The 24,924-nt window shown below is 37.8% G+C and overlaps 2 protein-coding genes across 2 annotated transcripts in view; both read right to left on the bottom strand.

Moving 5' to 3' along the window:
- Positions 1-3,116: 3,116 nt before the first annotated feature.
- LOC107689155 (protein FAM46A-like) lies at positions 3,117-8,232 on the bottom strand. The gene is made up of 2 exons (XM_016487070.1): positions 7,625-8,232; positions 3,117-6,745 (listed from the first exon to the last, which is right to left on the bottom strand). Exons 1-2 carry the CDS (start codon positions 8,012-8,014, stop codon positions 5,966-5,968), a joined length of 1,170 nt encoding a protein of 389 aa, XP_016342556.1. The 5' UTR covers positions 8,015-8,232; the 3' UTR covers positions 3,117-5,965.
- Positions 8,233-16,002: 7,770 nt separating this feature from the next.
- LOC107689154 (inhibitor of Bruton tyrosine kinase-like) overlaps positions 16,003-24,924 on the bottom strand; it is a 48,001-nt gene continuing 39,079 nt past the window's right edge. The window contains exons 26-28 of the mRNA XM_016487069.1: positions 23,716-23,901; positions 17,662-17,788; positions 16,003-17,365 (exon numbers count right to left, since the gene is read on the bottom strand). Of these exons, the coding sequence (XP_016342555.1) occupies positions 17,234-17,365; positions 17,662-17,788; positions 23,716-23,901 (445 nt within the window). The 3' untranslated portion in view covers positions 16,003-17,233. The remainder of the gene's footprint in view (positions 17,366-17,661; positions 17,789-23,715; positions 23,902-24,924) is intronic.

Below are 24,924 nucleotides of genomic sequence, written 5' to 3'. Positions count from 1 at the left end.
AGATAGATAGATAGACAATTAAAAATGAATAAAAATAACAAAGACAAAACAAAATCATTAAAACTTTGATTAAAATAAAAATGGAAATAAAATGTTTTTATTTAAACATACTGCCAACATGTTTCTTTTTTATGTAGTTTAACTTATTAAATATATTAATATATTAAAATAAATAAAACTGAAATAAAAATCATTAAAATTATGATGAAAATGACTAAAACTTTAAATAAAACAAAATGAAACGAATCAAAATATTAACACAAATTTATTTTTTTTTTAAATGGTCAATTTGAATGTATATTAGGGATGGTCAGATTCACCGATTCGCATCAGTGTATAAAAGTTCATGATGCTATGCATCAATTTGAAAAAAGTGTGCATCGGATACAAGTTGGCATTTGTATCGCAATGCATTTTTTCTAACATATTAGCATCGGTAAAAGCTGATTTATTTATATATAATTATTAGTAGATGTGCTATACTTTTATTGTTTAGAAAGATAGTAGAATGATTTCTCCTCTAAACTGTTCCTCAAGCGCCCTAAGCGTGTCCTGAGAGTCACATATAGATTAACATGGCTTTCTGTCTGAAGTGAACCAAAGAAATAAAAGCCAACTATCTGTACCAAACAGAATTGCAGAGCATCATATTTTTTTCCCCATTGCATCGTATTGCATTGAATCATATTGTGTTGAATCAAATCAAAATCGGATCACACTGCATCGTAATAGCGGTGAATCGTATCGCATTGCATCAGTAGCTGCTTCATATGTATCTTTAATGTATCGCATCGTTGGCTATGCATCGAGATGTGTATCACATCAGCCTCAGCTATGGCCTAATGTATATGCTTTTCTATACTTTTTACAGCATTTTGCTGTTGGCTTAGCAACATGCTAATGTTAAATTAGTAGAATCAGTAGGTGCATCCCAAATTGCATACTTATGCCATATTCTATGGCGTTTTGTAGTACAGTGTTCCAAAAAGAAAAAGAGCAGTGTAAATAAGCTACCTGGATGACACACGTAAATAACCAAAAAAACAACAGTGTGGAATGTCGGACACTTCATGCACGCTTTAATTATGTTGCAGAGGGGGAGGGGCTGTCAGACTCTGATTGTGAATGACAAAATGACCTTTCATACTACACTGCACAGTTGAGTACATAGTGCATAAGTACATAATGTACAGTGCATCATTTGGTACTCAACTAGTGAGTCAAATGTTTGCTTCCGAGTCAGTGATGTATGAGTGACCAGCGTTTCTGTATATATGATGTGACCATCTGTAATTTATGAGATTCCATGACGGTTAGGATGTTGTCTTAGAAGGTAGCTGCCTATGTATGTAACAGAGCTAGTGTTTCCATTGGCACACATCAACACTGAGTTCAAAGTCCACTGGCCAGTACATAACACAAGAGCTGTGACGTCACATTTGACAAAATCATTGCTCACCGCGCATCAATCAAGCAGAAACACACAGCGATAGCGGCTCTATTCTTAGCGGGCACTAAAGGTTGACCCGTCTAAAGGTCTGGTTGCCCCGGGTGACAGCTGATGTCATATCCATGTCCAGTGGCTTTACACAAATGTCATCTCACACACACACACAAATATGTTTATTGCTCACTGAGTGCAGCTGCTGTCGAAGCTTGAGCTCCTGTAAAACCAGAGGAAATCACAGAGTTACTGTGGCCGTTCTGACGCAGTTCACCCCAAATGACCTTTTCGATTGACCTGTTTGCGGTTTGTGTTCAAAATGTATAATTCAGCCATAAGCACACTCTGAGAACTGCAGTTATTCTTGCTGGCTTTCTTCATTACGGGTTGTAAGTCCCTATGTTTCATTCTGCCCATGACGTTAAAATGCTGATAAGTATCCAGTAGTAATATATAATACATCGTCTTAAAGGGATAGTTAACCCAAAAATGTAAATTTTATATTTATCTGCTTACCCCAAGGGCATCCAAGATGTAGGTGACTTTGTTTCTTCAGTAGAACACAAATTATGATTTTTAACACAAACCGTTGCAGTCTATCAGTCGTATAATGCATGGCAATGGTAACAAAATCTATGAGAGTAAAAAAAACATGCACAGACAAATCCAAATTAAACCCTGCGGCTCGTGACGACACATTGATGTCCTAAGACACGAAACAATCGGTTTGTGCCAGAAACCGAACAGTATTTATATCATATTTGACCTCTAATACACCACTATGTCCAACTGCTTTGAGCGGGTGCACGGCATCCACAGATAAACATCACATTTTCATTTTTGGGTGAACTATCCCTTTAAGATCCCTGGAAGAAATCTGGTGCTGGAGTTTAATATAACATTAAGATTGTCCCTATTGGTGCATGTACTAATTAGATCGGTTTCTTTTTAGCTGATATCATGAAAAATGTTTGCTCTGTATTTTTTGGTATATTTATTTTATTTTATTTTTAAGTTCCTGTTTCATTCTGCTCCGCCTCTAAAATTATATTTCCTTTTAGGTGATATCATGAAAATTTTTCATGTACTTTTTAAAAAATTATGTCATATAGTTCTGTATACAGTAGCTACACCAGTAGTTACATCAGTTATTCTGTAAAATCTTGTTGTGTCCCAAATTCAAATTCAAAGTACATATGATTTTTTATTTTTTATTTTAAATTACTTCAGAAATCATATTTCTCTTTATCATATCTCTTTTTTCATTCGATGCTGAAAGTGGTGCAGAAATCACATGAAAAGTATATATAAAACAATTACACAATAAAGTACCTTTTTAAAGGCCGTTTTGGTTGATCTGTGGAACAAAACTGCCTCTTTTTGGTTCATGCGAATCCTACACATTTATACAGCAGATAAAGCTTTCTTGGCTCTTTGATTTAACTCAAATATATGCTGCAAACTAGCTATAAAAGCAGAGAGGTGTTCACATTTTCTGACATAATTAAACAGTTAGATTTGCATATTAAACAAAGGAGAGTAAAACGAAACCTGAATACATGAACATAATGAAAAAGTCTTGAGAGAATTTACAATATACAGTTAAATGCAACATAAAGGACATTTCTTTTTGTATTTTTTATTGAGGAAAACGTGTCAAATCGTCAATCAATTGAACACAAAAATTATGCACAAAATAAGCAGTTAAAAAAATGACATTTAGCAGCTTAAACAAAGATTTCAAAGCAGAATGACAATTAAATTCACTGATACAATAACTAAGAAAAACAAGCATAATGTGTGTCTGTCCCAAAAATGTGTTGCTGTTGTTTTTTTACAAGACATTTGAACACTAAGCATTTGGCATCATCCAAAAATGCCAAGAAAGTAACTCAAACTTCACAGAGCGAGTCCAACATCCTGCTGCCAGCAAAATCCACAGGATACCGTCAAAATGTTAAGACAAACAGGAGGGCGAGTGAGAACCACAGACATGTAAAATACTAAAAGAGGTGAGACGTCATGATCAGCACAGAATCAGTCTTTAAGAACACCGCAGATCACATTGATTAAAAACAAATGCTAATGCAGATTCTGCTGGATGTCAATCACTGCAACAGCCGTGTCTTAATTTCTTTAGAAATGCATCCATCGGTGTTGTTTAAAAGGGCCATATTATGAAGAATCACATTTTGCTTCATCTTTTAGATGTACTATATTAGGGTTTCCTTATCTGGCATTCACAAGAAGCTAATAATTAATAAATAAATCATTTCTAAATCAAAACAAATTATTTTAAAATAAAATAACATTAAAAATACCACCGCAGCTCCTAGTAAGTCATATAAGCAGGAGTGCAGGAATAAAGTAAAGTAAGAGTCTTAACAAAAAGCAGAGGAATCCTGAATAACTTTTGAAAAAGGTTGCATGACCAAAACGGTGTATTAAAATATGATTTGCTCCTATAGAAGTCATCTATTTTTGTTCAATTAAAATAATTCAAAGCACTGTTTAGTTTGTATTTGTTTAGCTGCATGTCATGTGACCAACATCAGAGAACCGTGAACATACAACTGTGTTGTTAATATTGTTGTAATTATTAAAATATTAATTTAAAATCTCAGGAATGTACCTTTTAAAGTAAATATTTTAGTTCAAAGGGATTCGGCCGACAAATACATTTGGAAATAAACATACTTTTAACATACTTTTTGATTTTAGAAATCAAAACTTGCTTCCCAGTCCAAAAAGAATATTTATTCAGACTAAACATCCGCAAATTTCTTATAACAGACAGATGAATACATTATTCACACATCAGTGATGTCCACTGTGTGATCGGAAACTCACGAAGAATATGCCATTACAAAAGTCAGACAGATAAATGAACACTGGACCTGACAGCTAACCCAAATCTTGTGCACAAGCTGCACAAAGCACAGGGTTTGTGTTTTTTAGAGGTATTTCGCATCTAAAGATCAGGAAGTGGTTGAAAAACAGTTCAAATGAGAAGCTAAAATATTGAGTGGACCTCAATAAAAAGTATGATATGACCCTTTTAAAATCTCATTCAGAAAAATAATCAGAATTCCATGTTATGCATTGCAAACGCAAGCTTATTTCATCATTATAATGCCAAATTGTCTCCAATTGAGCACACTTCAGCTGCATGCTGTGATATGAGGAATATTGGAAACTCGACTGCAAAGTTTGCATTCCAGTGAAGCAAACTGATCTGTGCTTCTCAGTCCTATTAAATCCTCGAGTCTGTTAAGCCAAATTGACCATAGTAATGAAAGAAGCTGTGTTGATTAAAAGACATTTGTCGAAGGAGATAAACCCCTTCACCAGCTGCACCCATCTCTCCAGCCCTCCCTCCCTCCCTCGCTCTCGTCTGCGTCTCGCTTTCCTCTTCCCTCTCCTCTCAAGATTCTTTGTCAAGTCTAAACATATATGCCACGGCCCCTCCTGCTTCCTTCCGCAGCACTATTAATCAAGAACAAGTTAACACTCTGTTAACAGCGGGGGAACGCAGGGTCAGGATCAGCCGGCGGAGCAGCTGTGACGGGAGAGTAGGAACACAGCGGGTTTTACTTCAGCAGGAGCTGTCGAATTCCCTGCTCGGATGTTACAGCAAACAGCGTCCCACTATCAGAGGTGCTTCTGCAAACACCTTTCATCTAGAAAGTCCGGAAACAAACTTTGCTCTCGCCCGCAAAACAAGCGTTTTCTTTGTTTTCGGACCGCATGTGCTTTCAACTCTCACCTGGATCATACGGTTTGCTGTAAAGCCGGCTCAAATGTCGACTGAACTTAAAGATGGCTTCTCAAAGCTGTGGATGCTGCCCAGAAACTATGAAGAGTTCAATTAATAGACAGAGACTGAACTGCAAACAAATATGACACTTACGCTTGTTTTGTAAATCAGGACACATCATGTACATTCACAAGCTTTTAGTCTCTTTGTCGTGTTTCGCGATTTTGAGGTTGCTTTGCTCATCTCAGCATACTGCATTGGTGTTAGGCACTTTGAATGCATTCACATGTACAAATATAGACAGCACTATCACATCTGCTGATAGTCTGGGTAGTATAAAAATACAATCTTAACATCTTTGGTTTGTACAAACTGTAATTGTTGGTTTTTGACTGCTTCCCCTCATTCAGAGAATCTTTGTAAAAGGTTCTTAGCAATACATCAGTTTCCATTTGGACTAAAGGGTGCAACCGCAGCTTTCCAAAACCTCACACTTCCCTTCTCATGCATCTAACGACTGGGATTCAATGTGTCAACCAGTCAGAAACACACATGAGAACTGTTAGCAAGTGTAAAACCTCAAGATCGACCGAGAATTAGGCAAGGCAGAGCAGAAGTTGCCTTCCAAACTCATTTGAGATAACAGACAAGCCCCATTAATTTCACTCAAGCATCAATGCACATTGGGGAAGTGGACGGTAACACTCAGGGTCAATTGCGAAACAGATTTAACAATGCAATGATTCAGCTCATCTGTTTGGCGTTCAGTTGCACGGCAGCCACGTGGAGTAGGTTTGCTGATGGCAGGTAAAGACTGGCTGGACTTGGGCAATGTAATAATTGCTAAAGTTACCGTCTGATACATAAGGGGCGGGCTGGTAATAGCAAGTGACGTTGGCCACGTTGGGTATGACGTTCTGCTCGGCCAACACACGCACCGCTAGCATGGCGATCAGCCCTAAGATCTGCCGCCGCTCGTGTCCCATCAGACACACCGTGCTCTCGTTCACTACCCCGTGAAGCGTCGTCAGATAATCGTACTTGCGGTCCTCCAAGCCCACAAAGTGGTTCTGAAGGTAAGACTCCAGCTTGCGCTGTTGTTCGCTGATGTCCGAGAAGTCGATGAAGAAGCGGGAGCACATGTAGCGCTGGAAAAACTTCATCTCCGACTCGGAGGCGGCTCGGAAACCCCTGACCAGAAGATGGCAGTATTTCAGGAGGCCGCCTCCTCGGATCTCCTCAGGGTTCCTCGTGCAGATCACCTTGTTGCGCAAGTGGTCCAGCGCCGTGGCAAAGTCTCCGTACACGCTCTCGCCGATGATGGTGGGGTGAAACGTTTTGGCCATGGGGTTCTCCGAGCACTCGTAGAAAAGCAGCAGAGAGTCGAGCTTAATCTGGAAAGAATCGACGCTAAACTCGAACTGCCGGCGCAAGGAGTCCACGAACTTGAGCTCCACGTTTTTGCCCCGGTTGTTGGAAAGAGAGATGAGACTCCAGCGGTCCGAATCATTGCACACTTTCACCATCTTTTGCACATATGCTTCCTGCAAAATAACACAAGGAATTGTTTCAGTGTTTCATGCATTAAGATACATTCAAACGCACATCCGTTCGCCATATCAGTTCTCCATCATTACCTGTCGCAGGAGATCTAAGAGGCTGAGAACACTCGATCGGCTTTAACCTGCTTTAGCGCAGTCCTCTTACTGACAGAAAACCAACATTTGACCAGCTTATCAGTAAACTACTCTAATTGCATTTCTACTGAAAGTCACTGGAGACTACAGGGATCCATGCAGATGATCTTAAATAATGTACTGCATGGAAAATCACAAATAAACACATGCCATGTGAAGTCAAGTAGTGTCCTTCAGTGTGACATGCTCTACTTCATATTTGCCAAGTATCTTAAACGCCACTTTCTTATAAATTATTGTTAGAGATTCGGTTTGAGGTTATTCAAAGGTCTACTGATAAATAATAAACGGCGGCCCCTCAAAGCTAAAGTAAAGTCAGTTTACTGTACTGTTTGCAGGAATACAAACCATTAGTTGTGAAATGAGCGTGAAATATTATATTGTACAATTAGAAACAGCCCAAATGATGCAAATTATTTTAACTATTAAGATAGCAAAACAACTTTGCATAAATATAAAATGAATCGGACTATTATTATTTACAACGCATGCTAGTGTTGCAATGATTCTTTATTTATAACTGTACAAGAAGAACATAGCCAGATTCTGTACACACAAAAAAAAACATTGTGCATTGAGTTCTTATGAGATTTTGGATATTTGAACTGTAAATGTGATCAAAGAAATGGCTTCCAGGTAAAACACCTAAAATATTAACTTTCCCTTTTACAAATAAGTAAATCTGAACCTGTAAAGTCCACTACCCTCATGAATCTTAGCACTCACCTTCAGGGTCAGCGGAGTGATTTTCTTTTTATTGACCCCATCAGGTAAGAAGTCCAGCAGACAGTCCAGCACTATGTTCTTGACGATCTGAAACTCCGTCTCTCCCTTCAGGTCCACGCAGAATATGAGGTCCAGGTCCTTATAGCCGAGCCCGCTGTCCCCGTGCAGGACGTGGCTGGCGGCGGACCCGTTGAGACGCACGTCCCGCACATGGATGCGCTGCTCCCGCATGCGGCTCCGCACCGCCGTCACGATCTGCCGCGGCTTCATCTGCAGCGTCGGGAAGTTTCCTCGGCCGTGGATCGGGATGCTCTCGGTCAGGATGAGGTCCAGCCGCTGGACCTGCTCCCAGCTCAACACGCTGAAGTTCGCGCTGTCCTCTTCAGCCATGGTCGCGTCTGCTGGAGGAGTCGAGGAGCGATCTACTGCCTGGAGATGTGAGGAGGAGAGCTGAGGAGACGCATAGTGCGCTTGACGCTGCGGAGGTCTGTGCTTCTTCTGTGTGCTGCTGTGGAGAGAGTCATCCGCGCACGCAGTGCTGGAGAGTGGAGAGTGGAGTATGACAGCAGTCTGGCAGTGCTGGAGCTTTCTGTGCGCCTCAGGTCACGCCTATCACTTCACCACACACACACACAACAGCAACCCAATGAAAACACGACTCATCTCTCCACATTTGTGCGCGCAAACTCACATTTAGTCATAGCACACAGATACACACAGATACCTTACACTTTACGGTGTCCTTGTTACAGTGTAATTATACATTTAAGTACGGAGTAATATTAATTAACTACATGTACTTACTATGGGTTAGGATTAGGCTTTGGCTTAGAGTTACTTGCATGCATTTATGCTTTATTTATTGTTATTAAAATAGTAAGTAGGCTACATGTAACGTGTAACAAGGACACCTTAAAATAAAGTGTTACACACATTTATAATAAAGTTGCAATATATCTAAAATATATTTACATTAAATGTAATAACGAAAAACTCACAGTTGAATTTATAATCAAGTACTTTACATGTGCTTTAGTAAGTTAGTCAACACATCAAAATAAGTGCACTTCTTTAAAGCACGACAAACTCATTAAAAAACATATTAAAACAATGATTTAAAGTGTACTTTAGAGTAGAACTTTTAATTTGACATTATTATAGTGTACTTTTAAAAGTGCACTTCGGTGTGTTAAGAAACATGAATTTGTCTCTCTTTAAGTGGCTTTTTCATTAATATTACATTATCTGCAAGTACAGTTTTTTTTAAACACTTTTAAGATTAGAAATAAATTACAAATGCACATTCAACAAAAGATTTTTTACAAGGTGATAGATGAGATGACAGACAGAGAGACAGAGAGATGGATGGATGGACAGAGAGATTAGATAGATAGATAAGATAGATAGATAGATAGATAGATAGATAGATAGATTTTGTTTTGAAAATAAAATCACAAACAGTAATGTGCAATAGTCATATTAATTAAATCACACCATAGAGAAGTGCATTGTTTAAAAGTGTAATAAAAGCAGTAATGCAGCTGAAAATGCAAAAAAAATGCCATTCTAGCACATCTGCTTGTGAGAAGAAACATAATGCATGTCAATATAACACAAAGTAAATGAAGGGTGAGTGTCAGGAAGTTTGGTCTTTTATTGCCCTCTAGGGACGTGATAGAAAAGCGTCTTGAACAACAAATGACTCCATCTGGTTTGTTACACATCTGTAAACACCTGCACTTCCATTAGTTAGCACACTTAGACTTTTGAAAGTCAGTTTCACTTTGATCTACACTCCTAAAAATAAAGCTTCCAAAAGGACGTTTTTGCAGCGATGCCATAGAAGAATCGTGTTTGGTTTCCCCAAAAAAAACCTTTCAGTGAACAGTTCCTTAAAAGAACCATTTGTCTCAGTGTGAAGAACATTTGAATCATATAAAGAACCTTTTGTGGAATGGAAGGGTTCCATGAATGTTAAAGGTTCTTCATAGAAGCATCACTGCTAATAAAGAACCATTATTTTGTAAAGTGTGTCTCAGGACATCACTGTAATGTTTACTGAGCATTCTTTTTTAAAAACGCCACCAAGTGCCACGTCCAAACTTCATAACCTGAAATGACTGAGGGCCAGGCAGAGGTGAGTCTTCAGCTCGTGTCAGAGTGGGGCAGCTGTCGATCAGGATTCATCAGCGGACACAAAGCCCTGTGTCACTGCACTCACCCAGCCCTTTAAATCTGTTTGATCCCATTTAGGTTAACACAGGCTAAACCCTATGAGCAAGACCGGTAGACCTACAGCAGAAGAGGTGATGCAATAATACATAACCTATAACTTACCACTGACCACTGACCCATATTCATATCTGGATTCAACTTTCTTACTTACAAAAATGTGGTTTTCATGTTATGGTGATAATAGCCAAACACAATCTTCTACATTGTCAGATTACTTGAAATGGAAGAGTTTGATTCTGTGCTTCAGTTTATTCGCTTGGCATGAGGAAAAATCATCAGGAAAAGTAGAGAAACTTACCACAATGACACAGTTGCAGTTCTTTTTCTTATATTACAGTGCCCCCATCACAAACAATTTGTCAGGAGTCCTCAGGACATCCATGTGTGCCAAGTTTTGACTTAAGAGTTCAGAAGATATGGATGGCTGAACCGAACAGCTGAATTAACCATTGTGGGCCACACTAAAATTTGATTGGCTTTTATGAAGACTTCATATGTTAAATGTGCATCTCAAGTAAATGCATCTTCATGAACTTCACACTTTCTGCTATGATTTAAGATCACTTTAGGTCTTAATTTGTTATATTTCCAAAAATATATTTCCCAATCACTAGCCCACTCAGAAACAGAGGTAAAAGCACATCTGAAAGTGAGCTGCAATTTTTAATAAGTGACTCAGAAGTGACCGGGCCAGAAGTCTGAAGCGTCCAGACGAGAGCTGCGGCTCATTTACTGTGACAGGCCATGTCTCTGAATCACGCCACTGAGAAACACCCGCATCCTAGTAAACAAAAAGATGTTGAGATTACAGCTGGCACGTTCACAAATCAAAATAAGTGTGCAAATGTGTTTGCTGCTGAACTCTTGTGTAAGGCATGTTCACTCTCTCTATGAAATAAACACCATGTGCTGTCAGCTATCAGCTGCTATTGACACGGCTGGCCATTGATTATGTTTGTTTGAAGAAATAACATGCTGAACACACGAGGCAACAATGTGCGGAGGTGTTCATGCATGCACGTTTATGTCCCACGAGGTAACCTTTGTATGGAGGTTTATTTTCAAAGGGTCAAATGTTCAAACAGTCTGTATATGCCTCATTAAAATCTTCACCAGTCATCATCAGTTACAGAGCGTAATGTTTACAATCAAGTTCAATTTAACTTCTCTTTTCTTCACTAACCCACGCTTTTGCATGAGCTCTGCAGAAACCGAATTAGAAAGAAATAAACATGTCTGTTGTATTTATATTTGGTCACTTTATGCGATATTAGTAATCAGATTGCTATCCGATCATAAAAAAATATCGCTGATTACTCAGACCACCTCACACTGATGTTTAAGACTCGGCCCAAGTGTAAATGCATCGTTCAGGCCACATTCATCTTATCTATTATATACCTTTTTTCTATCATTTTGTGTTTAAAACACTGATGATTTCTGACACCGGTGACACTAGTGTTATAACTGAGCTGGCGAAGAAATCAAACAGTTTCCTGATTTCTAAATCATTTGCACTCAGCTCAGGGTTTCGAGAGGAAGGTTCTTCTCAAGGTTTTCATTCAGAACTCCTGGACATTAATGCTTTGTGTTCAATCACTGTGGAGTGTACAAATGTGTGTCCAAACATTTGACTGAACGTTTTGATGTGTCAAATTGACTTAATGCGATTTTGTTAATGACTGTAGTTCGTGTAGACAGAGAAATAAACAGAAGAGCTTGAATGTGTCATTTGTACTCTGGTTTTCTTGGACCAGTAGCCTCAGTAACTATAGTACCTGCTGCTCAGTTAGTTTTGGGAGAACACCAGAATTAAAGTCATTACAGAATAGAACTTCCAGTCCCTTCTGAGTTCATTCATTCTAGTCATGTCAGGTCATTAAAAGTGATGTAATTTTTTCTATGTGAAATAATTTCTCCTATTCAGAGTCAATTATAAGTGAATCATTCATTGGGTGCCAAAAATAACAGTACAGAAATAAAAATGTTAAAGTTAGCCAGTTAACATACATGAGGTGTCAACTACATTCGTAAGAACTTTTTAGAGTGAAGCTAAGCAACTATTGCCACTAAACATAAACAAGAGCAAACTGATGATTGTGCTGTTGTTTTCCCTCCAAAATTATGTCACTTCATGGTGAATGATGTCATTAAGAGTTTTGGTTAAGGAGTTTTAACAGGAAGCATCTAATTCTACACGAGAAGGAAAGGAAAAAGCTATAAACTGATAACAATTCAAATTATATTCCAAAGAAAACGTTCTATTTGAAACATTTTGATTAGATAAAGCCAAAACGAGCAAACCATTGAAATATCCACCGTATTCTTCCATGCGGAAGTAAGCCTATGGGCGAGACTTCCGGTTCATTTGCCACTATAGGAAAATAATGAGAAGAACTACAACATGCAGTAAACGGTAAAACTGTTTGCACTACAAACTAGTGTGTTTGTAATTACGATAATACATTAAAATAATAGGGTAAGAGACGCCAATTTGCAATTTTAAGCAGCAAAACCAGTGATTTTGTACAGCTAAAAATAGCTGGAAGTGAATGAGACAGGAAGCAAGACCCATAAAATCTACAAATGGCCACGCCCATTTTTACAGGAAGAATAAAGTGGATATCTTAAATAAATGACCAGTTTCCAATTTATAAGTTAAAATATAGCAACCAGTGAGATATCATCTACTCAAAGTTAAACGTAATGAAATTTGAAATTCACATAATTGTTATTATTGATGGAATATGATTTTCAATATTTGAAAATATCTTAATGAGCAACACAACACAACACAACACAACACAAAATAACAAAAGTTTGGTCACTTTCCATATAACAGCAATATGTCCTGGAGAAAACTTTGTGCCTGGAAGGCCTTTCAGGTCAGAACGGAGTGGAGCTCATCTAATCCTATTCTACGTTTTGTAAAGAGCAGAGTGTTTCCCAGCGCGGCATCATCAATCCTCGCCCAGCAACACATGCCGGTTTCTCAGAAGTCTCTTTTTCACTACACACTATCCTGCCTTCGTAATGAATCCGATCTGGCGTCGAGCGGCACTTGCGCGGAGGAACCCCCATGAGGTCAAACGCGTGGGAGATCAGTGACGTCACTGCAAGGGTAAAGCACGTTCTGGGCAGGCTCAGAATACTCTCCACTTGTAGCCTTAATTATTCAGAGCAGTTGACTAACAAGAATCTGGTAATTCACACTGCTGCCAAATGAGATCAGAGCAGCCGGGGCATCTGGGCAAAGTCTCTTCGTCACTCTTTCCCTTGTAAAATCAAAAAGTAACAAGTGTCAGAGATTAAAAGTGACGTGCGACTGTTGACCTAAACTTAAGGTGAAATAAATAATGCTTATATAATGCATACAAAATAAATATAATGGCAAATAGGGATACAGACTACGCTTTATTTTTAGATCAAGCTTTTGTCTTCTCCAGATGTTAACTGATGGACTGGAGTGCTGTGGATTACTTGTGGATTATTGTGATGTTTTTATCAGCTGTTTGGACTCTCATTCTGACGGCACCCATTCACTGCAGAGCATCCATTGCTGAGCAAGTGATGTATTTCTCCAAATCTGATGAAGCAGCAAACTCATCTACATCTGGAAGTGTGAGGACATTTTCCGCTCATTTGAATTTTTGGGCAAACTATTCCTTTAATGACAATAATAATGAATTAAAACCAATATGCAGAACAACTCATTATCAAAAAAATAATAATTATTCATGCAAACAACACATTAAGTTTAAAAAAAATGTTTTGGTTACTTTATCCATGGACACTGTTGTTTTCAGTTGCATATTGGCATAATCATGAGGTTTGGGCCAGGTTTGAGTCTGTACAAATGAATCCCGGGCACATTTTCAGGATAGCTGGATGGTCTCTCCGTACAGAAAACGGACTACAACTTTCCTTTCTGACTACAAATTTAGGAATGCATTTCAGCATGATAACATCTCAGAGCAAACAAATAAGAACATTCCATAAATCAATTCAACACTAAGAACATTAGGAGATCTGAATATTTTATTTCCATTTGCTTGTCCAAGACTGAAATGATTTCATAAAGTACACAGACCGAACTGCATATTTGTTGATGACGACGTGGTTTTTTGATGTATTTCCCTTCATGTTTCCCTTTAAAACAATTACACAGAGTAAGTGATTTACTTCATCCAGCGGGCTAATGAGCTGCATTACTCTGGGTGTTTCCTTACACACAACAAGCAGTTTGGAAAATGAATGGATAGATCCATTAGTAGCGAATAGTTGTGAAAAATATTAGACATGATAGATGAGCCATTATGTGACACCGCAAACAGCATGAAATGCAGCTTGTCTTAAACATGTCACGTTTGTATTCACTTAAAAATGCTGATTTTGATTTTTCCAACACACAATGGCATAGATTTGACAATCTATTCAACTGATGTAATGACAAAGAATTGAATTAAATTAGCAAATCAACAACAGGGTTGAAAAGCGTCTTCTATATCCGGTAACCTGGTAGGGCATCATCTCTCCTCTCTGACTAATTCAGTCAAGTAAGTGATTATCATTCACCTCACTGCGTGTCTGGCAGATGCTTGAACTGGACGGTCGCAGTAATTACTGCACATTAGAACCCTTAACCATCATGCACTTATTTCTGGAGGGGTCATCTGATGCACTCTGCTTTTTCATACTCTGATGACTGTAACGTATGCAAAGAGAGGTTTGTTCGAAAGGAAAGGACCGTCTGCTTAATCAAATCACACCAAACATCCAATTCATTAGGACGGGCTTGAGATGACTGCATGAGCGCAAATTTGACAAATGAAAGGGAGCTGACATCACTCAAGTCACGTCACTGGAGATACGTTCTGCTCTGACCCCGACGACTCAACGAGGACAGAGGACATATGATGAGACTGTTATGCCTCAACTCACTCCGGTCTGGACAAAATCCCACATCTTGATATATAACAGAACTATTCAAACATTCACATTAATTACAGTCCATTAGTAGGTAAGCTGATAAGACAGACTGAAAAATGAAGGGTGAACTCATGTAAGCTGGAACACATTTTTGCCATTGAGATGTCTGGGGAAAAAATATCCCAATTATCCAAAATGGTGCTTTTAGTTGCAGCGCCCCCTATTGGCAGATTTGGGCGCAAATTGGTGCACAACCTCAAATTGAGCTGGCCTCTATGTGTATCAAATTTCATAAAGTTTAGACATTGTATTGAGCCGATACAGAGTCAAACAGTCAAAATGGGTGATGCCAGATCGTTTAATTGGCTTACGTCTTCACATCCCTTTAATAAATCAAAATTCTCAACATTTTGTCATGAGGATCTTGGGATGATGCATGACAATTTTTATGTGAATCGAACCAATGGCCTAGAAGGAGAAAATTCAAAATGAAATAAAATGTCCCAGGGATGATAAAGGTTCTTTAGAAAAGAAAAAAAAACGGAAAAAAAAAAAAAACTTCATTCCTAAGAGAGATTGTCTCTCATTGGCACAATCAAACTTTTTAATAAAATATGGAATGAACCGCCAGACCCGGAGATCGGCTGAATGGATTGGAAAACGGTAAAACTCAACTGTTTCACTCTAGGGGAGTTGGAAAATGAGCCTATTTTCAAAAATAGTGTCATGTTCCTTTAAAGCCGCTTGGTATTGGTGAAGATTTCAGCGTGTACCATTGACATGATAACTGTAGAGTAAATTTACACACTCCTATTTATTTGACTATATCTATTTTTTGTATACACAGTACATATACATGTATGTAGATGTATACTGGATATTTGTCAGTACCTTATTTTCCTCTATAGTGTTGTAATTAACATATTGCACATATTTCTGTTTAATGTACCTTTCCTTTTTATTTATTAATTTATTTTTTTTAATCTTAGTTACTTGTTTTATTTTAAATTTTATGTTCTTTTATTGACAGTTTGTATGCAGCAATTCTTAAGAGGATAGTTCACCTTCAGTTGCTGGTCCCCATTGACTTCCATAGTATGGAAAAAAAACACATCATTGTCAATGGGGACCGAGGGTGAACTATCCCTTCAACAAACAAACAAACAAACAGACAGACAGACATTCCAGGGATAAAAATTGATGTATGGACTTCTGTGGACTTCACTAAAGGGTTCAGAGGGTGCTTTGGTTCCAGAATTATGAACAACAAAAATGTACTTAGTATAGCACCAACTAGTGTCCAACAGATGTATGTGGCAGAGTGCCTGAGTAGTGGTAGGGATCTGGAACCATTCCACCAAACTTTAGATCTTTATGACTATTTAGGGCAGAAAAAGAATAATTGGTAAAAGAGTATAAATACAACAGGATGAAGAAATAAAGTGAAGGAATCAGACAAAAACTGTTCATGGCAATTTTGAGGTTTGGGGTTTGGCAAACTTGACTGTTTGAACCAATGCATAAAAATGTAAAAACAAGGTATTAAATAATATTATATGGTCTTGACCTTGACAGAGTCATAGTGTTGAAGTTAAGCTGGAATGGCAAGTGATTAAAGGCAAATGTAATATTTTTATGTTAGAATACTTTCTCTCCTGGCAGATTAATATGCAGTAACTTTAAGTTAGTGGGGGTCTGTCTGGGTAACAGGGTAAACTTTAAGAAATGACTATAATGACACACAAAACAACAACCGCTGAAGCTCATAATCATCTCTTTATTGCATGCCACTGCAGATATCTTCTCTTAACATTAAGTAAAGATGACTTTGAGGTATTCATTTTTTTTATCTGTAGTACCAATCCTATTCTGCTAGTGACAAACATAAACTATCATTATATTGAACACCAAATAATAATGTTATTGATGTTAACTGCATGAGGAAGCAAAATATAAAATGCATATTCGTAAATCTCAGCTCCTTTCATTGTGCACTTGATTTTCTTTTACACCAGCTCTTTCAAACAGCCCTTGTGAGCAACCTAATAAAGTCTTTATTGCTTTTCACCGCTGATTGGATTTTCTTCGTGTGGTTACAATGCGAGTTTGCTCTTCATAAACACATACACTAGCTGTGAGATGCAGATCACTGTAGCACTGCATCATAAAATAATAATAATAATAATAAAAAAAAAAAAACACATTTTGGCACATGTGGCAACTCTTCGGGCTGAGAACAACAGATTACACTTTATATTCCAGTCTTTTCTTACAAGAAAACAGCAAAATTAATGAAAAAAGCATATAGAATGTAAAAGTAAGCAGTCAAAGAAAGCAAGTGTGCTTGCTGCAGAATAAGGTGATGAAAACAGAACATGGCTTGTGATGCACCTTAATACTGGCTGAAACGTGAGCGTGAGTGGGAAGTGTCACTGCAACCTCGCATCAGCATCGGTGTTTGTTCCAGGTTGGGATGGCGATTGGACCTTGAGGGGATCTCTCCACCAATATCAGCTCCTCTGGGTTATTAATGGCCTTGTAATGGAGTAACAGGTCCTGAATGGCTCGTTCTTCAATCTATGATGAAGATGAGATGAACGAAATATAAGGGTCAAATGATAAACATCAGGAAAAGGAAAGTGTCTCTTTTAAAGTTTTAAATGGTAATGCATTTTCCCAAGTAGAAATGTTTGAAAGCAGAGCAGGTTTGATTAAAACAGCATGGTTTGAATAATAGATGTCATACCATTTGACAGCATGACATGTCCAATGTTATTGCCAAGTTAAAGTTACTGTCTTGGCTGACACTAGACTTTAATCTGGTGAATAAAAGTATGTTAATGTCACATGCACATAAGACAGAAGAATGTTACCTGTATGAGTGCTAGCGGTTTCTCGCGGCTGCGGATCAATGCGGCTTCCTGTTGTCTCTCCTCCTCCACAATGGAGGCAAAGGTAGAGGTGGACGGAGGGCTGCCAACCGTCCTCAGCACCCAAGGGCTGATGGGAAAAAACACAAACAGTTCAATGCTTACTAACGCAACTTCTGAAGAGAAATAAGGAAGTTGCTTCAAATCTTTTGATTAAAACTGATTTAAGCAGTAGGGATGTGAACTTAAGCTGTTTTCTGTTCTACTTCTCCTTAAAGGAATTGTTCACTCAAAAATAAAAATTAGCTGAACATGTGCTCACTCTCAGGCCATCCAAGATGTAGACGAGTTAGTTTCTTCATCAGATTTGGAGAAATGTAGCATTGCATCACCTGATCAGCAATGGATGCTCTGCAGTGAATGGGTGCCGTCAGAATGCGAGTCTAAACAGCTGATAAAAACACCACAATAATCCACAAATAATCCACACCACTCCAGTCCAGCAGTTAACATCTTGAGAAGCCAAAAGAAACAAATCCATTATTAAAAGTGTTTTAACTGTAAAAACAGCTCTAAACAAATATGTGCGTGGATTCTGATGTGAGAGACAACAGGAGATGGACTTTTTCACTGGAGGAAGCGTTATTATAGATTATGGACTTGTATTTTAGCCTGAAGAAACGGTTTGAAGTTAAAAACAAATAAATGATAGATTTGTTTCTTACTAACTTGCAGCTTTTGGCTTCTCAAGATGTTAACTGATGGACTGGAGTGGTGTGGATTACTTGTGGATTATTGTAATGTTTTTATCAGCTGTTTGGACTCTCATTCTGACGGCACCCATTCACTGCAGAGCATCCACTGCTGAGACAGTGATGCAATGCTACATTTCTCCAAATCTTTTCACATGAACAAGCAAACTCATCTACATCTTGGATGGCCTGAGTGTGAATACATTTTCAGCAAATTTTCATTTTTGGGTGAGCTATTCCTTTAATGATACTGCTGATGATTCTATTAGTTATTTTTAGGTTGAAAGAATGGACAGTGTACTTGTATATTGCATATTTTTCAACATCGTTCGGTTTACATTGTTGGAAGAATGCAGGCGGTCCAGAAATGTTCACAGTACTGAAAGTCATGAAATGATTCCATTAATGAGCACAAATTAAAAACTTTAAATAATACACAACACACACACAAAAAAATATTTTCGCCTGAGAACAATGATACACGGTGAGTTTCTAAAGCCTGTCCGACTGGCTACTGCCTTCTCAGCGTGTGCTCGTAAACACAGGTGACGTCGTGCCCCAGGGATGAGCGTGTTTGTGACAAAGTTTGCCCTTATCAATAGAGATTACGATCACAGCTGGGCAGTGGAGCGCTGCTGATAAATATTCAGCCCTGTGCTTGAGTGCTGGAGTCATAAACACGAGCGCAGCGGGCAGCTGATGTGACAGACAGAGAGAGACAACTGGCCACAGTCACACATCTGCAGGCTCAGGTCAGATCAGCGCGACACATGCTGGAAAGAGAAATGTCCTGAAGAACCTGCCGCTAGACATCACCACAACATTGTTTGGAAAGACTAGAAAACTTTGTTGGCATTAGTGGAAGTGCATTAGCATGGTTCAAATCGTACTTATCCTGCACGCTTAATAAACAAACTCCAGCTGGTCGAAAATGCAGCAGCTAGAGTTCTTGATAGAACCGGGAAGTATGCCCATATTAGCCCAGTTCTGTCAACACTGCATTGGCTCCCTATTAAACATTGTATAGACACTCTGTCAGTTTAAATCTAGATTAAAGACCCGTCTCTTTAACCCGTCTTGCACATAACACACTAACACATTTCTAATATTCAAATCCGTTAAAGGATTTGTAGGCTGCATTAAATAGGACAACCGGAACTGGGAACACTTCCCATAGCACCCGATGTACTTGCTACATCGTTAGAAGAATGGCATCTACGCTAATATTAGTCTGTTTTCTTTCTTATTCTGAGGTCACCGTAGCCACCAGATCCAGTCTGTATCCAGATCAGATGGTCACTGCAGTCACCCGCATCCAGTACGTATCCAGCCCAGATGGTGGATCAGCACCAGAGACAGATCCCCAGTGAGGACCTTGTCTCCTAGACGGCCACCGGGACAAGACCACAGGAACCAATTGAGTCCTCTGCACAATGTGACTTTGCTTCAGCCTGAAATTCAACTGCTGGTTTTGTCTGGTCAGAGGAGAACTGCCCCCCCGACTGAGCCTGGTTTCAATGAACTGCCTTTAACTGAAAATTGAGTGTTTACTATTGTCAATTTGCATTATTGACACACTATATTCCTATTTAAAGGGTTAGTTCACCCAAAAATGAAAATTAGCCTATAAATTACTCGCGAATCGATGCATTTTTGTAAGAAAAATAACCATATTTAAAACGTAATAATCACTTTAATCTAGCTTGCGCTCACAGTTGCACACGGAAGCAGTTCCGGGGGAATGACGTATGAGGTCGGCGTTGCGCATGCGCTGCTCAGAAGTGACGCACACGGAAGCGCAGGGGAGACATCAAAACAAAACAATGGTCACTTATTAGAAGCCATTCTTCTTTACAAATCCTCATCTTGTACTTCTAAATCGTGATCGTTGTTTTGTTTTGATCTCTGCCCTGCGCTTCCGCGTTCGTCACTTCTGAGTGGTGCATGCGCAACGCCGACGTCTTACGTCATCCGCCCAGAGCTGCTTCTGTGTACAACTGTTGGCGCAAGCTAGATTAAAGTGAATATTACATTTTGAATATGGATATTTTTCTTACAAAAACGCATCGATTCGCTACAGAAGGCATTTTTTGTTCACCCCCAGGAGCCGTGTGAGACACTTTTTTTATGGATGGGCGCTTTTTATTTAACTCCTTTAGGACTGATGCATGCAACACCTGCTGAGTGGCATTAAACAGCTTGAAAGATCAAAGACAATTTTTTAATATAACTCCGACTGGATTCGTCCGAAGGAAGAAAGTCATATACACCTAGGATGACTTGAGGGTGAGTAATTTATGGGCTAAATTTCATTTTTGGGTGAATAACCCTTTAATACTGTAAAGTTGCTTTGACACAATCTATATTGTTAAAAGCGCTACATAGTATAGTATATATCTATTTAATTCCATTTCAGCATCAAAGGCTATTTTCATGGCAATGTATTTAAAAAATACAAGTATAACAAATACAATAAAAACCAGCTTATAACGAGTTATATCACACAAGATTTCTTTACATTAACGTGATAAAACTTTTCCTGGCAAAATTTTACTAAATAACTCTAAGTGAATTCACATTTAAAAAATACAAGTATAACAAATACAATAAAAACCAGCAAACAAACAAACAAACACAAGTTATATCACACAAGATTTTTTACATTAACATGTGATAAAAATTCTAAAACTTTTCCTTGCAAAATTGTACTTTCAGTGAGTTCACTTCATAAAAGAGTTTTCTCTGTACATTAAAAGCTGGACAGTCCAAAAGTGCTATATAAATAAAGGTGACTTGGCACCTTAGCATCACGGTCCACTCTTAAATAACAACACAACAGTCTGAATCATCTGAACTTCAGACAACACTGGCTTGCGTAATAAACACAGTGAACAAACCAGCCACGACTGCGACGAAGCAACAAAAGCCAAAACATGGTCATTTTGGTTTGCATTGCCGTCATGCTGCAAGACTCCAGACCAACATATGAGACAATCTACAGATGGGGGTGGATTTGAATAAAAGGACAGAAACTAGTAGTATGATAAGTGTATGATCTTATCAGCTACTTTTTTCTGCATAAAACTTTTTTTTTTTTGTACGTATTCAATACTGTCATTTAGCAAGGACACATTAAATTGACCAAAATTGACAGTAAAGACATTTTAAATTTCTATTTCAAATAAATGCTGTTCTTTTGAACTTTCTATACATCAATGAATCCTAAAAAAAAAAGCATCATTTCATTACACCAAATACACAAAATAATGTTCTTTTTAGCAACGTCATATGACCCCTTTAATATATATTACTATTTTCTATTAATATTTCACAATATTACAGATCTTGCTCTATTTTTTTTAGCAAATAAATGCAGCCTTGGTGAGGGATTGTCTTTCAAAAACTAAAAAAAAAAACTTAAAAAAAAACCTTTTGAATGGTAATGTATATATTTAAAATGATATTATATTTATTTGTATATTTATTATAAAAATTCTAAACCGCTTTGTTGCTTCCAAACTGTGGACAGCTTTTTAATTTGGTTGTGGAAAATTATCTTTAAATTCTAAAAGCTACTTTTATATATTTTAAACAATTTTTTACAGACATTTTTCAAAGCTATTCATTTCCACATTGTTTAAAGTAGATCATTGGGGAAAGTATGGAACGCCATATTTTTCTATAAAATACAACAAATAAAATGTAGCTTTTTATCGGCTGAGTTAAAGAAATAACGGACCGTTAAAAACAGAGAAAGTTCAGGGTCATTTCACTTGCTGCAGTTCTAAGCACATTCCATTTCTTTGAGAAAAAAGTAAAAAAAAACAAAAGAAAACAAAGGAACAAGTATCATTCTTCCAAGCATCAGCCTAAACGCACACACACAAAACAGCGTGTCGGCAGATGCACTGTAACATGACTGACTTCAGTCCCACTGACTACAGCTGCGCAATCATATAAGACTGCTCACTCACAGGCTATACATGTTATACAGAAGCATTACAGCGCACCTGATGGAGCATACAGATGAATGAGAACCAGAACAACAAGAGCTCTGACCCAAAACCTAGTGAGCGTCTACAAAAGAAGAAATGTAAGGCATCATTGGTGAACTGCAAGCAGACGGTTTCAAAGGGAGGCAGCACCTTATTTTGCCTTAATCCTTTACAGAGAAAGCAACCCGGGAAATGCAATTCATAATTTAATTTTTTGGGGTCTGCTAGAATACTTTCACAATAGTGACTTTCAGTTTTTTTTTCAGTTTTTCTCATACTGTACACTGTTGTAGCATCTCTTTACCTCTGTTTTAGTGTCAGTCTGCTCTGATTGGTCAGCTGATTGCACAGGCTGCTCTGATTGGTCAGCTGATTGCCCAGGCTGTTGTGACTGGTCAAATGTAATGCCCTTATCATTTCAGCTTCTGAGGCTTCATGAGCGGCGATAAACATTATTATTACACGGCTCTCTGGTATACTTGATTCTCATTGGTCATTCGCATCATTCTGAGGGGTTTTATTTTCTGATAACAACCGTCATCATTAGAAATGCCAAATATAATACTGGTATTTGAGGCTGGCACTTCCGTATTAACAATAGGACTGCTGTAACTTTGTTAAAGTGTTCGTATTGTTGCCATAACAACTGTTTCGTACACTGTAATGAATTTAAGATAAACAGGTATGATTTTAAAATGCTTTCTTCTCAAATAACATTTTACGTACTCATCTTTACTTATGTGTTGAAAAGCTGTGTAATTAGTGATACGACTGTACATTACGCCATAAATGTCCGACTAAGCCGTTTGTTAGGAACGATTTTTCTTAGCAGAAGCTTTGCTCTATGAGCCAATAAAATATTTGAACTCAGATCAATATTTTGTCAAATCAACTCAAGTCACCTTTATTTATACAGCGCTTTTAACAATACAGTTTGTGTCAAAGCAGCTTTACAATATTCAATAGGAAAATAGTGTGTCAATAATGCAAAAGGACAATAGTAAACACAATTTTTGTTGTTTCTGTAATTACATTTGTAGTTACACTGCTGACCCATCGCTTACACCTTAACCCACCCATACCACCAAACCTGTTCCTAACCTCACCCGTATCCCACCTCAATAGCAGCAGAAATGTTTCGCAATACAATATGAACACAATAAGTACATTGTACTTATTTTTTGATGTAAGTACATAGTAGTTAAGGCCACTTAATATAAAGGGAGACTGGAAGTGTTTCCAGTTTAGCGTGTGATGTGCATCAGGTGTTTAGTGAACGGATATGGTGCACTGAATGAAATTATCCTCACCCTGCTGGTTTCTCCGGGTCGCTGCTCTCGGCACATTGAAAAGTCACTCTTTTGGCACACAACGGCGGCCCCGCTGGACTCCTGGCCGTCACTGGGGACACTGGAGAGGGTTTCTCACGCCGCTCCTCCTCTACTAGAAGATCCCGGAAGGAACAGGAGGAGGGCGGGGACTGAACTGCTGTCGACCTGACGACACAACGACATAAGGTTTAGACGAAAACATCATTAGCCAATCACTGTGTCCGAATGAGCCGAAGTTAATGGCTCTGCTAAAATCACCCATAGACTTAAGCTAGGACACTTCAACTAATTCCCTTTATATAAAGTGACCATTATTGTTTAGTTATGCATTTATGTTTCCTTCTTTTATTTTATTTTTTGATGGTCTTTTACTTTTTAATGGTTAAAAACTGAAAATAGTTAATGCGCTATTCAATGCATTAGGAATCATTACTGCAGTACTAGTTTTACACCTTGATGAATGTTAAATGTTGTTAAATTTAAATGTTTTTATTACTTGAAATAAAATAAATGTTAACTGAAACGAAATATACTATTTCAGCTAGTTGTCAAGAAAAAAAAATCTAAATTTCATTAAGTTAAACCTGATGTACTACAATAACTAACACTGAAATACAAATGAATAAAAAGACATGTTAAAAAAATAAAACACAAAATTACTAACTTTAACTAAAATGAAAATTAACAGAAAATAAAAACTAATTCAAACTATTTATTAAAACCAGTAGTATTTAAATACTAAAATAACACTGATTAGTATAAACTACCGTTCAAAAGTTTGGGATCAGAACGATTTTTTATGTTTTTTAAAGGAGTTTCTTCTGATCATAAAAGCTGCATTTATTTGATAAAAAATACAGGGGGAAAATGTAATATTGTGAAATATTATTATGATGTAAAATAAGGTTTTTCTATTTTAATATACATAATTTATTCCTGTGATGCAGCGCTGTATTTTCAGCATCATTACTCCAGTCTTCAGTGTCACATGATCTTCAGAAATCATAAATGCTGTTCTTTTAAACTTTTTATTCATCAAAGAATCCTGAAAAAAAAGTATCGCAGTTTCCAAAAAAATATTTACAATAATAATCAATTATCATAATAATCAATAATAATAACAACATTGATAATTCTAATAATAAATCAGCATATTAGAATGATTTCTGAAGGATCATGTGCCACTTT

The sequence above is a fragment of the Sinocyclocheilus anshuiensis genome, unplaced genomic scaffold (genome assembly GCF_001515605.1).
Source record: "Sinocyclocheilus anshuiensis isolate Anshui unplaced genomic scaffold, SAMN03320099.WGS_v1.1 scaffold737, whole genome shotgun sequence".
Taxonomy (NCBI): Eukaryota; Metazoa; Chordata; class Actinopteri; order Cypriniformes; family Cyprinidae; genus Sinocyclocheilus; species Sinocyclocheilus anshuiensis.
This window is presented reverse-complemented; position numbering and strand designations above follow the sequence as displayed.